At 44.0% G+C, this 13,346-nt stretch overlaps 1 protein-coding gene and 1 long non-coding RNA gene across 3 annotated transcripts in view; one reads left to right on the top strand and one right to left on the bottom strand.

Moving 5' to 3' along the window:
* Positions 1–5,462: 5,462 nt before the first annotated feature.
* The window catches only part of LOC113139869 (low affinity immunoglobulin gamma Fc region receptor II-like), a 32,686-nt gene continuing 24,802 nt past the window's right edge, over positions 5,463–13,346 (bottom strand). Inside the window, exons 1-7 of one of the 2 annotated variants that reach the window (XM_026323497.1) lie at positions 11,343–11,554; positions 7,943–8,999; positions 7,299–7,334; positions 6,805–7,068; positions 6,483–6,725; positions 6,233–6,409; positions 5,463–6,130 (exon numbers count right to left, since the gene is read on the bottom strand). In XM_026323497.1, the coding sequence (XP_026179282.1) occupies positions 6,030–6,130; positions 6,233–6,409; positions 6,483–6,725; positions 6,805–7,068; positions 7,299–7,334; positions 7,943–8,156 (1,035 nt within the window). In that variant the 5' untranslated portion in view covers positions 8,157–8,999; positions 11,343–11,554 and the 3' untranslated portion in view covers positions 5,463–6,029. Of the gene's footprint in view, positions 6,131–6,232; positions 6,410–6,482; positions 6,726–6,804; positions 7,069–7,298; positions 7,335–7,942; positions 9,000–11,342; positions 11,555–13,346 lie in introns of those variants that run through there. The other variant, XM_026323488.2, reaches the window with a different exon arrangement.
* LOC113141826 (uncharacterized) lies at positions 10,462–12,233 on the top strand. Its single transcript, XR_003296827.1, has 3 exons — positions 10,462–10,569; positions 10,676–10,757; positions 12,149–12,233. It is a non-coding gene; the product is annotated as an uncharacterized LOC113141826 (long non-coding RNA).

A 13,346-nucleotide genomic window follows, 5' to 3' on the forward strand; every position in this document is an offset into this window, starting at 1 on the left:
GTATTGAAAATAATAAACACCCAATTATTGGTACAGACATGACAACTGACAATGTATTGAAAATAATAAACACCCAATTATTGGTACAGACATGACAACTATCAATGTATTGAAAATAATAAACACCCAATTATTGGTACAGACATGACAACTGACAATGTATTGAAAAATAATAACACCCAATTACTGGTACAGACATGACAACTGACAATGTATTGAAAATAATAAACACCGAATTACTGGTACAGACATGACAACTGACAATGTATTGAAAATATATAAAACACCTAATTATTGGTACAGACATGACAACTGACAATGTATTGAAAATAATAAACACCCAATTACTGGTACAGACATGACAACTGACAATGTATTGAAAATAATAAACACCGAATTACTGGTACAGACATGACAACTGACAATGTATTGAAAATATATAAAACACCTAATTATTGGTACAGACATGACAACTGACAATGTATTGAAAATAAACACCTAATTATTGGAACAGACATGACAACTGACAATGTATTGAAAATAACAAACTGGTTTTTGGTAAATAAAACCAAAGAGGGGGCAGAGTGACATTGTCAGTTGTCATGTCTGTACCAGTAATTGGGTGTTTATTATTTTCAATACATTGTCAGTTGTCATGTCTGTACCAGTAATTGGGTGTTTATTATTTTCAATACATTGTCAGTTGTCATGTCTGTACCAATAATTGGGTGTTTATTATTTTCAATACATTGTCAGTTGTCCTACATCATGAGGATCTACTGGGGCCTGTCTCTCTTCAGGCACAAGATCACCGACCAGATCACCTGGAGATCTCAACAGACCAATAATCAGTTGTCTGTAATTTTAAATGCCTTGTCATGTCTCATATGTCTGTACCAATAATCAGGTGTCTGTTGTGACGGCCTTGTCATTTCTCATGTCTCTCCATTTCTGTCTCATGTAGAATTCTTTCATTTCCACCTAATTAGAGGTGGCTGGGCTGGTGGTGCCAAGAGCTTTTGGCTCTGATAGGTCTGTTGGTTGTTGTTCATGGAGTCAGTGGTGCTAAAAGTCCTGGTTCTGGTGCCAGGAGGTCTGACTGGTCTGGTTTTGGCTCCATGAGGCCTTAAGGTTGTTGTTGTTGTTTAGAGGTGGCTGTGTCACCTGTACAGGGAAGTCTGACCTGTTCTGGTTCCAAAAGACCTATTGGTGGTTGTGAATTGGACTGGATTAGTCGGTAGTGGTTAGAGGTCTGTTGTCAGTTTTGGCTCCAATAGGCTTGTTTGTGCCCTGGAGGTGGTTAGTTGGTGCAGCTGCAGCTCTTTCCCCCTGTCACTGCATACTTGACCTTTGACCTCACTATGTGCAAGGGTGTCTGTCCATATGGGTGCACTGGTTTATATGTTAGCATGCCTAAGTGTCTGCATGTCCGTCTGTCTGCATAAACGTGTCTGTGTCCATGTTTGTCTGTTGGAACCTGCTGGAAAGTGAAGCCTCAACAGTCCATCTGAAATTGGTAAGGCCCTGAGCTTTTTGTTTTTCAGTCAAAGAAACTTTGTTCTGACAAATGTCAGTCGTCCTTCAATACGTCTTTTGGTCTCTTGTCCTTCTACAGCTACATCAGATGAGATGCTCAAACACAAACGGATCATATTGACTGCTGGATGGTGTGACAGAGATCCACAACCTTTGTTCTGGGGAAAGTAACTGCCTCCTGTGGAGAAGGCCAGATAAAGAGTCCAGGTTGGCCACATCCAGATTCAGAAGGACCTTAAAAACTGATCCAGGAAGGTGAGTGACAGCCTGAGCTCTAACTTATCCAGCCAGTGTTGGTTGTTGGCTGTGACAGGTCTGGGAAGCTCAGGTTTTGTTAGTTAATGTTCTGGAAAATATTCCAGATACAAAAATGTTGGTGAACTAAATATTTAATGGATCTTGTAGGTAACAAGCACATCTCAAGTCTGGTTTCCTTGAGACTGAAGAACCTGAGCTCCAACAAGCACTTGTCTGTCAGGTGTCCTGTAGGGGGAGCAGATTAGCCGCTACCCATCAGCCCTTGGCCTTCTGGCACCGGATCATGGTCAGGCCTCCACAGTCCTAAGGGAAGTATTGTAGAGTCTGTCTTTGTATCTGTGTTGTAGAAAGTCAGCAGCCTAGTTACTAACACCTGAAGTAGTCTTCCACATTAGCACCTGCAGCCCAGATCAGGATTGTGATAGTCTTGGGTTTGATGGTTCTGCCTGTCCAAAACTGGTTTGAGACTTTTCTTTGCCTGTTGTTGAATTTTAACTCTTTAACCATGAATTGACCAGACTTTGATAATGATTGGCTCATTGTATGAATTCAAGACTGATGACCAGGGAAGTCTTGACCTGGTCAGACTGGGATTGTCCAAAGCAGGAAGCTACGTTAAGAGTAGTTTTGTTGTTGATCATCACCACCCAAATTTAAACAGAAATAATAATCCTGGTTGTACCTGAAGGTTCAGTCTCTGGGTCGTCTCTCTGCCAAGTTTCCCTCCCAAACAGAACCTCCAGTCCTGGTAAGGTCCAGCTTTGCGTTCGGTTTCCGGTCCCGTGGGGAGGCCTCCCAGCAGGGGATCTTATACCACCCCTGTAAACCGTCGTGTCGCTGACGTTGTATGTCCGACGGTTTCGTACATGTCGATTGATCAGTCGGTGGACGTGGTACCAGCCAGGACTGGGTTTCTGTTGTTGGGGGCAGTGAACCTGGCAGAGACAGACGGTTCAGACAACTGGACTGAAGCTGTTGGACACTCGGTTTGGGTGTGTTTAATTTTTCATCCAGTAGTGATGACAGTTATGGCTCTGAAGACCTGATTAGTGTCAAATGTCCAGGCTGACTCCATGTTCAGGTTTTGTCAGTGTTCTCAGTGTTAGTTCAGAAATACTTCAACAGCTGAGCTGAGTCCATTTAGTCTCAAACAGGTTTTATCCACAGATGTGGATCAGAGAAATCAGAGTCAGGCTACTGGAGGTTTAGTTGTTGCTGCAGAACGACACAGGAGGACCAAAAACAAGATGTAGGCACATAATGTGGACTCCTGGTTTGGAGCTGTGTGCCATGGTTGTGCAGTTTCCAAAACCAGACCAGGATCCCTCTGGTTTTGTGAATCAGCTGACTGTGGTGCTGAGACAGAAAGTGATGCTGACATGTTTCAGGGAAGGAAGCTTCAGCTGTCCCACATCAGCCTGATGCAGAGCAGACTACATGAAGGCAGCCTGGGTCAGTAGGTTGTTGTGCTGTTGGACAGTGAGGGGAGGTCGGTGAAGAGGGCAGCACTCGTCTCTCACCTCCACTCATGTGTTAGAGCTGCTTTTCAATCCATAGAAACCAACTAGTCTTTATTTCCTGTTTTGAACAGACTCAGTTGGACTCAATAGAACAGACCAGACGGTTTGTGGCGTCTGCTGTTTTCAAACGCTTCACTACTGTCAGAGAAAATGAGGAGTTTGAGGTAGTGAACAGGTCTGCAGCTCAGATGGACTCGGTCTTTCTTGGCTTTGTCTCTGGCCAGTGTTGGACAGACAGAAGGGTGGGGGGTCTTGTGTGGCCTCAGTGTGTTTGCTCATATACAGCTCACTGCTGCTGTGGCCCCGTAGCTGAAAACTGACAGTCAGATCTTGTAATTGCTGTCAGATGTTAACAGGCCTGACTGTGGTCACACATTTAGTGTCCAAGGCTTCAGTTAGTAGAAAGTCTAAAGAAGAGCCTGTGTTCCTGTAGCATTGTCCCCACACCTCAGGACCCAAAGCCAGGACTAGAAGATTTGATGGTTAAAAGAAAACATCTAATTGTGCTTCCTGCTTTGAAAAGTTGCAGTTCACCCACGAGCCGTAAGGAGACAGAGGCTGAAGCAGGTCGGCAGGTTCCCGTGGACCAGGAGAAAACAACGTGAGACTCTGTGATCAGATGTGTCCCGGATGAGGCTGAAGACGACTACGATGGACCAAACCGTCCTCGATGACATCCCTGCGTCTGTTGACCCACTGATGTGTTCAGGTACATCTTCTACTTCTGTTAAACCTTAACTTGCTTTGTATCGATCAGGATTATTGACAGATTTTCTTTCTGGTTGGTCCAACTTAAAGGGAACCTGTGATGGGGCCATGTTGTACACCAAGACCAGCCCTCCACCTTCATCTCCAGATCTCCCATCAGACCTGTTGGTATAAAACTCTGATCCAGCAGACTGAGCTCAGTAAAGACAGGAAGTGAAGTGTCTACATGTAGGATGGAGCTCCAACTCACCTGTTGAACATTTTTGGATGAAGTCTGTCTCAGCTGCACAGGACAAAGTTAATGTTCCTGTTAGTCCATGGTGGAGGTCTCAGGGCAGTGTGGATTTGATCAGACTTTGATTCTCCAACACAAGAGTCACTTTATCTTGTAATATTCAGAGTTGTCTTGTGGTTGATCATCACCACCCAAATTTAAACAGAAATATAATCCTGGTTGTACCTGAGGGTTCAGTCTCTGGGTGGTCTCTCTGCCAAGTTTCCCTCCCAAACAGAACCTCCAGTCCTGGTAAGGTCCAGCTTTGCGTTCGGTTTCCGGTCCCGTGGGGAGGCCTCCCAGCAGGGGATCTTATCCCACCCCTGTAAACCGTCGTGTCGCTGATGTAGGGATATGGTGGTGACGTTGTATGTCGGACGGTTTCGTACGTGTCGATTGATCGATCGGTGGACGTGGTACCAGCCAGGACTGGGTTTCTGTTGTTGGGGGCACTGAACCTGGCAGAGACAGACTGTTCAGACAACTGGACTGAAGCTGTTGGACACTCGGTTTGGGTGTGTTAGTTTCATTTTTCATCCAGTGGTGATGACAGTTATGGCTCTGAAGACCTGATTAGTATCAAATGTCCAGGCTGAAGCCTCGTTTGAAATCTTTGAGATGGTGCCGTTATATTGTGACTGACTTCCTGTGAACTGACTTAATGTTTGAGGTCAGTGTGTAATTGTCTTTCAGTCTTTGTAATAAACATCTAACTTCAGTTTTTCTCTGGCTCACATTTCTGTCCCACACTCGTAGGTTCTTATTTACCGTTGGTCTCCACAAGACACTTTCTACTTTAGGTCTTGGCCTCCAAGGAGGAAGGTCATGAAGTGAATTTAGTTTCACTGTTTGAAGTTGGGTGTTGAGTTTCTGAAAATCAGTAAGTAGAAGTTTCAGGATTCATCACGTCCACAAGGTCATTTAGTTTTTCAGTCACAAAACCTTCTAGTTTTTCTTTGAGAACCTCTTATGTCAGTGTTTGTGGCTTTAAGGTGAATTTGTTATGATCTAGTTTCAGATCTCACAGCTTCTGCTGAATTTGTCCTCAACATGAAAGTTCAAGATCTGTCTGACAAAGTCCAGTCAGAGGAGCTGCCCCTGGAGAACCTGGATGGTGTCTGTGGGTTTTAACCAGGCAGACGGTCCGATAGAAACGTTGGAGACTGTGTCCAACACTGATTTTATTCCATGCAAAGATACTGAACCATGGCTGATTCTTCCACTCAGTGAGTCAGCAATGGAAACAAACCACATGACAGTTTGTTCACACATGATCTTGGAAGGTCAAACTTCAAACAAAACAACCTGCAGCATTTTATCACCTGCAATAATCTGCTGAACTTTATTTATGGATCTTCTGTTGTTGTTTATCTGCAGCTTCTGCCATTTTCCTCTGATTGTCAGCTCCCTGCTTTCCTTCAGGTCATACAGGTGCATATGATACACACAGTTTCATCCAGGTGCAGACTGAAAGACCCAACCTGGTTAGTCTGAAGCCGAACCCACCGAGTCCTTTTCCTTCTGCTCTGAGCTGCAGGTGCCAGTTTAGAACAGCAGGTGGCAGAGTTGTCCCATTTAGCAGGAACCTGCTGATTTAGTTTGACATTTCCATGTTAATGACTCTGATGATGATCAGACAACAAGTAGCACAAACAGTAACAATGAAGTATTTTATACTGCAGTATTTACAGTACAAAACTACAGGAGCTGCTGCTGTTTCAGACTGGATCACTTCAGAACTGATGCTCTGTGGTGACGTCATCATAGTCATCGTCCAATCCCTGCTCAGCATGGGTGGGCGGGGTCATCACCATGGAGACAGACAGGTGATTTCCTGCAGTCAGAGCAGGTGAGAAAGAAAATGGAGAATTTATCAACATTGGACACAAGAAGAGTCAGAGACAACTGGTATTGATTGATTGATTCAGAGTGTTACCTGTGGGTCTGTGTCGAAACAGAGACACCATGAGGACAGTGGAGATGACGTAGGGACAGAACACCACCAGGTAACGGACCACTGTGAACACCTGCTGGAGGGGGGTGGAGTCTGGGGGTGGGACTGCAATGGTGGTTGGGGCTGCAGTGGTGGGCGGGGCTGTGGTTGTAGGTCTTCCTGCAGACAGAAGCCCACCTGGGCAGGTGAACATGTGGCTGAAATCAGTGTCAATCAAAGTGAAGCTGCTGACCTGTGACAGAGATCCAGCTGGGTGGAGACTGTCCATGGCCCCTGATGTTACACCTGTAGACGCCTTCATCAGCCTTGGAAACATGGAGGATGGTCACGTGACCCGTAGGCCCATTGATGACGAGGGAGCCGTGTTTATAGAAATCAGCCGGGAGGTCGGAGGATGTCTGGGTTCTACAGATCAGGGTGATGTTTTCTCCCTCCATCACAGGGAGGACAGGACTCTGCAGGATCACTGCTCCACCTCAACACAGAGACAAACTACAGCATTTCATCCATTTCCACACAGCTTCATCAATACTAACTCCACAGGCTCATCTTACCACTGACAGTGATGTTGATGCTCTGACTGGTTGCTCCCTCTCTGGACTCACACCAGTAAACTCCACTGTCTGATGGGTAGAGGTCACTGATAGTGCAGGAAGAACCAGCAGATGTTCCCCAGCCAGCTCCACACTGAGTCCTCTGTCGTCTGGTTGTGTTCCTCCTCAGGGTCCATCCAGCAGAGCTGTCGTCCTCCTCACAGCTCAGAGACAAAGAGTCTCCTTTAAAAAACTGGGAGCTGCTGGGACTCAGAGTCAGACGAGCTGTGGGAACAGGGGAGGATTAGTGGTCTGGACCTTTTCGGTGAAACTAAATAGTCTGTGAAAAACCAGATGTTTAGCTCATAAAGGAGGTAAAAATGAAGCTCATGTTCCTAAAAATTCAGATGTTTTGGCAGCTAATGGAGACACAGGCTGGGAATTAGCTGGAACAGGTCACCATCCACTCCCAAGGGTCTCAGCTTTAAGTGGGACAGCAGAAGAAGCTCACTGACCTTGGTCTGTTGTGCAGCTCAGCAGAGACGTCACAGCTGCAGAGAAATGAGAGTCAGGTCAGTGGGAGATTTAACATGGAGCAGAGACAACTGGACCAACACTGGAGAGGGAACACAGCCATGCTGGTTAAACTGGTGCAGGATGAACAGAGAGAGGAGGAACCAGCTCACTGTGAGGTTCTACACCAGATCTTACACTGAGACGTCTTCATCAGTCTGACCCAGTGTTTCCTCAGTGACATCAGATAATCACAGTTTGTCTGGATCCTGCTGCTGCTACTCTGTATTACTGCGTTTCACTGTATAAAGTACTACAGGATGTACCTTCAGAACCTCAGATACTGATCCTTCAATTCATAAAGAACGTCTGACGTCCAACGTTCATGTTTTATGGTCGTTAGTCGACTCAGAGAATATTTTCCACTGGTCTTTGTTCTTGGTGTCAAACAATGAGACGGTTCTTTTGAACACTGTTCTACAACACTGTTCTCCTAATGAGAACATTGGAAAAACATGGTCAGAACATGTCAAAAGAACTTCCTTATGAACTGATGTTAAATGTTTGGGTCTCAGTGGATCAGAACCGTCTGGAGTTCTGCTCAGACTGAGCGAACCTGTCGAGAGAGAGAGAGAGATTTACTCACAGAGCAGACGGAGCAGAGACGTGGTCTCCATCTTCACACTCAGCGATGTGAGGTCTGATCTCAGATTAGTTCCTGGTGACAGGAAGTCAAACCCTCGTCCTTCCTGTGTGGCTGCTTTGCTCATCTGTTTGTCTTCACACAAAAAGAAGGTTTCTCTGTTCAGCTGCAACAAATCAGAAGAAGAAGATGTGCAGGAAGCGTTGACCAGAGGCATTCTGGGATTGTTGTTCTGACCTGCAGTTATTCAGTGTAATGAAACACGTGACTGGGTCACAGTCTGTAGATGACAGTGGTCTCTGGCTGACAGGAAGTGACAGCGTCTCTCTGCTTTAACCACTGAGCTAATGTGGTTAGAGCCCCGATGCTCTGTGGAGCTGATCACACTATCAGCTGTCAGGGCTCACTGCTCTGCTTGTTCAGACTGGATACAAGGAAAATCAGCCGGTCACAGACTCCACATTGGTGAAGTTTGTCCTGAACATGTGCAGCAACAGACTAGGGACAAAGCAAACAGACCAAATGTGTGGACAGAGACGGAGCAAAGAAATCCACCAACAAACGTCAGAGTTCAGGCTCAGAGGAAAGAGCAGGACACGAAAACAGGAAAACCAAGAATCATGAGACAAACTGTTCAGAGAAACCTGAACGCTGCTCAGAAGTGACGCTCAGTGGTGACCGCCATGACATCATCAAAGCCCTCAGCCAATTGCTGCTCATTCTTGCCGGGTGCTGCTGTCACCAAGGAGACAGGGTGTTACTGTCACCATGGAGACGGGCAGGTCACTTCTTGTCAGAGGGACCAAACCTGAAATGTGTAGCCAAAAGCCTGAAAGTTAATGTGCTGGACATAATCAGGGACATGAGGCTGATGACTGAGATGCTCAGCAGGCTGCATTCTGCCATCTCACCACTAGATGCTGCTGAGTCTTTCATTTTTCTAAACACTGTGAAAGTTGGATGGAATCTGTACCAGAATCAACAAGCTGTCATGGTCCCTCTGTACCCAGAGTCACAGTCCACCCCAGCAAACACCACACACAGTCTGTCAGTTCCCAACCTGAAGGAGAACATGGAGGCAGAACAGATCCATAATATGGGAAATGCTCTGTGCTGGATTTTCATCCACCTGGTTCTAGGAGAAGAACAGTGCTGCTCTGAGTCCACAGGGTCATGTGGAATCTAATAATAATAAAAATGTAATAATCAGTGTAATCTGTGATCAGACCCCCTGCTGTGTTTACTGCACTAATGTGCACTTTAAATCTCTGCATCACAAAGATCAATAATCAATTCTCATCAATGATTCTGTTCAAGTTTGGACTTAAAGCTTCAGAAGCAGAAAATCAATGCAGACACTTCTTAAATTGACTCAGTGACTTGTTGTGTTCTTGGAGCTTGTTTGATGACAGAGGCTGGACTCAGATAATATTAGAGAAGAAGAAAACACAATAGTCAGCAGTCAGTAAAATAAACAGTCAGTAACTGTCCAGAGGACACCATACCAAGGCTCAGATAATCACATGTTGCTGGATGGTCAACTGTATACAATACACATACTCAAGAAATACTGCTAATACTACATCAAATACTATATACAATACACATACTCAAGAAATACTGCTAATACTACATCAATACTATATACAATACACATACTCAAGAAATACTACTAATACTACATCAATACTATATACAATACACATACTCAAGAAATACTGCTAATACTACATCAATACTATATACAGTACACATAACTCAAGAAATACTGCTAATACTACATCAATATTATATACAATACACATAACTCAAGAAATACTGCTAATACTACATCAACACTGTATACAATACACATACTCAAGAATACTAGCTATACTACATCAATACTATATACAGTACACATAACTCAAGAATACTGCAATACTACATCAATACTATATACAATACACATAACTCAATAAATACTACTAATACTACATCAATACTATATACAATACACATACTCAATTAATACTACATCAATACTATATACAATACACATACTCAATAAATACTACTAATACTACATCAATACTATATACAATACGCATAATAAATACTACTAATACTACATCAATACTATATACAATACACATAACTCAATAAATACTACTAATACTACATCAATACTATATACAATACACATAACTCAATAAATACTACTAATTCTACATCAATACTATATACAATACACATAATAAATACTACTAATACTACATCAATACTATATACTGTACACATAACTCAATAAATGCTAGTAATACTACATCAATACTATATACTTACACATAACTCAATAAATACTACTCATACTACATCAATACTATATACAATACACATACTCAATTAATACTACATCAATACTATATACGATACACATAACTCAATAAATACTACTAATACTACATCAATACTATATATGATACATATAACTCAATAAATACTACTAATACTACATCAATACTATATGTGTATAAGTTATGTCTGTGTGTTTGATGTGTGTCGCATGTCTCTGACGGCACGTGGTGAAACAACTCTTCTTCCGGGTGGAGGTGGTTCAGCGTTACTGCTCCACAGTTTGTTGGAAACAGGTGAAATCCAGCTTTAAATATTATATTTAGGTTTGTTTACAGTAAAGCTCAGTAAATACCAGCGTCCTTGGAAATAACTCAAAGTACCGTAACTGTTCTTCAACAGGAACCGACGCCAGAAGAGAAAATGTTCGATAACAAACCTGCGTCACTGCTGAGTCTTTGTTTCCTGGTCTGTGTGACTGAAGGTGAGTCCTGTTTCTGGACTGGTTTTCAACTGAAGACTGAGTCAGTTCATTGAAACATTGTTATTGTTGTTGTGGACTCTGAGCTGTTGTTGCTGCGACACTCCCCTTCAATGAGGACGCAGCCGATTGTTTTATCGTTTCTGCGACAGCAGGACGTCCCACAGACAAACAGCCAAACGCTTTGACACCTTAGACAGTCCAGCACTGACTGACCTCAGGTCTGGTTTTCTTATTTATGGCCAAAGGAGACCAAACCAGCTGCTCCTGTTCCACAACCAGCCTTAACAAACTGACCCAGACTAAGCCCAGATAAGGCCCATCAGTGACCCAGTAGGTCCGGACTTTCATCTCTACGTCCAGCAGAACCAAACATGGGGCTACACTGGCAGCTCAGAACACCAGACTCCTCTAGAGGCTTTTTGAAACCGTCATGGTCCGACACAGTCCTCTGTCAGGAACCATAGACAAGCAGCAACAGAAAGCAGGAAACCCAAACCTGTGGACCCCCCTCTGGTCTAGTATGTCCCTGTCATCAGACAGGTCATGTGTGATAGAAACACACTTGTTAGATTAAATACAACAAACCTGGAAATCTGTTGTTCCTCAGTGTGAGAACGAAAGAAAAGAAAAGATCCATGTTCTGGTTTGTCCTGCTGAGAGCAGATATTTGATCACATGTCAAAACTAATAATCCACATGTTGTTTTTAAAATACAAACAGAAAAAAGGATTTTAAGTCCAGCTCCTGTTTGTTTTGTTGGTGGAAGGAAAAGAAGCAGCTTCTGTTTGCATCTCTGCTCTTCTGTAAATTAGGAAATGTAGTCCAGTCACAGACAGCAACTGAATTTATAGACTCCACCTGACTTCCTGTTGTCACAGGGACACACCTGCAGGACTCACAGAAACCAGTCCGTCTCAGGTTTGTTTTAGGTTTAAACATGTTCCCTGCAACAAATGAATGTGTCTAATGAAAATCACTGGTTGACACAATAACGTCCGACACTATGAGACCTCAGAGCTTCAGCGTCTGACTGTGTCCAGCTCAGCCCAGGACGAGGTCGAGTCTCCTCAGCTAAACAAAGATCTGATTTTCATACGTCTCCAGTCTGAGCCCAGTGTCACTGCAGAGATCAGGCTCCGTTTAAACTGAGTCCACTGGAAAATCAGATGGAGTTCAACACTTCAAGATGTCTGTCAGTCTGACTTTGGATCTATCAGAGCTCTGAACAGGGTTTTGGATTTTAGCCTGATGGAGGATCTGAATCCTTCCTGTCCAACCACAGTCCCACTTTGGAGGAACACACATCAGTAATAACTTCATCATCTTTGCTCAGGCTGTAAACACATTTCTTTGGATTTAGGCTGCTCTCTGTCTGTTCCTCTGTTCTTCAGGTCAGAGAACCATCACAGCTGAACCTGGACAGAACGTCACTCTGACATGTCGAGCTCCCAGCAGCTCAGAGATCTTAGGTCTACAGTGGACCAGACCTGATCTGGATCCAATATATGTGTTTGTGTATCGGAACAAGAGGTTTGATCCAGATAAACCAGCATCCATCTTTTAAGGAGCGGGTGGAGCTGAAGGACTCACAGATGAAGGATGGAGACGTGTCTGTGACTCTGAAGGATGTGACGTTTACTGACCCTGGGACATATGAGTGTCATGTCTTCCAGGGTCAATCAAAAGCACCTGAACCCATCAGCATCATCGACCTGAGAGTCTCAGCAGGTGAGTGTGTGTTTGTCTGAGCAGCAGAGCTGAAGCTGCTTCCTGGTTGTTGATGTGAGACCAGATGTTTGTGTTTTCTCCAGATGTTGTTGATGAGACTTTGTAGAAAACAGCTGGATGAGTGATGTGGTCAAAGTGCAGGAGATAATGTCTGACAGGAGTTTGTTCTGTTCTTCAGTCATCACCTACCTGACACCTCACACCTGTTCTCTCCTGCAGGTCACAGAGAGGGTGGAGGAGACAAGGATGGACGTGTTGGACTGGCTGTGGGTCTGACAGTTGTTGCTGCTCTTCTTCTTGTTGCTGCTGTTGTTGGTTTTATGTTCTATAGAAAACATCGATGTCAAAGATCCCAAGAGCAGGATTCAGTCCAGCAGCCTGTTGATGGAGAACATCTGTCCAACATCTGCTGTGAATCCTAAATGGACAATGGACTGTATGTTTTTGTAGCTTTATCATTTTATTCCACTTAGTATTTTTGGCGCCTGCTGTGTACTTGTACTTTGCTGTTACTACAATGCAGTTTTCCCACGGTGGGACAGATGAAGGTTTTCTGATCCTAACTTGTCCTATGAACATGTCCCTTAGAGTCAAACCATTGGACAGTCAGTGTGTGACAGACCAGTGTCTCCAGTCCCACTGTCAGGAGGTCCAGTGGGTCCAGGGCTGAACATAAATCAAGTCCAGGCTACTGTTAGAGGAGCTTCAGGTTCTCTAAACCTTATAGCCTGTTTATTTCGTCTTGTATTAGTCCAGACTTGGACTCTATCAGCCCACAACAGGTTCTAAGGTCGACTGTATTGCTGATGGTGTCTAGATGTTGGACACTATTTCATTTGTCCACAGATTAAACTGAGGGAC

This window comes from Mastacembelus armatus, chromosome 18 (assembly GCF_900324485.2).
Source record: "Mastacembelus armatus chromosome 18, fMasArm1.2, whole genome shotgun sequence".
Lineage (NCBI taxonomy): Eukaryota > Metazoa > Chordata > Actinopteri > Synbranchiformes > Mastacembelidae > Mastacembelus > Mastacembelus armatus.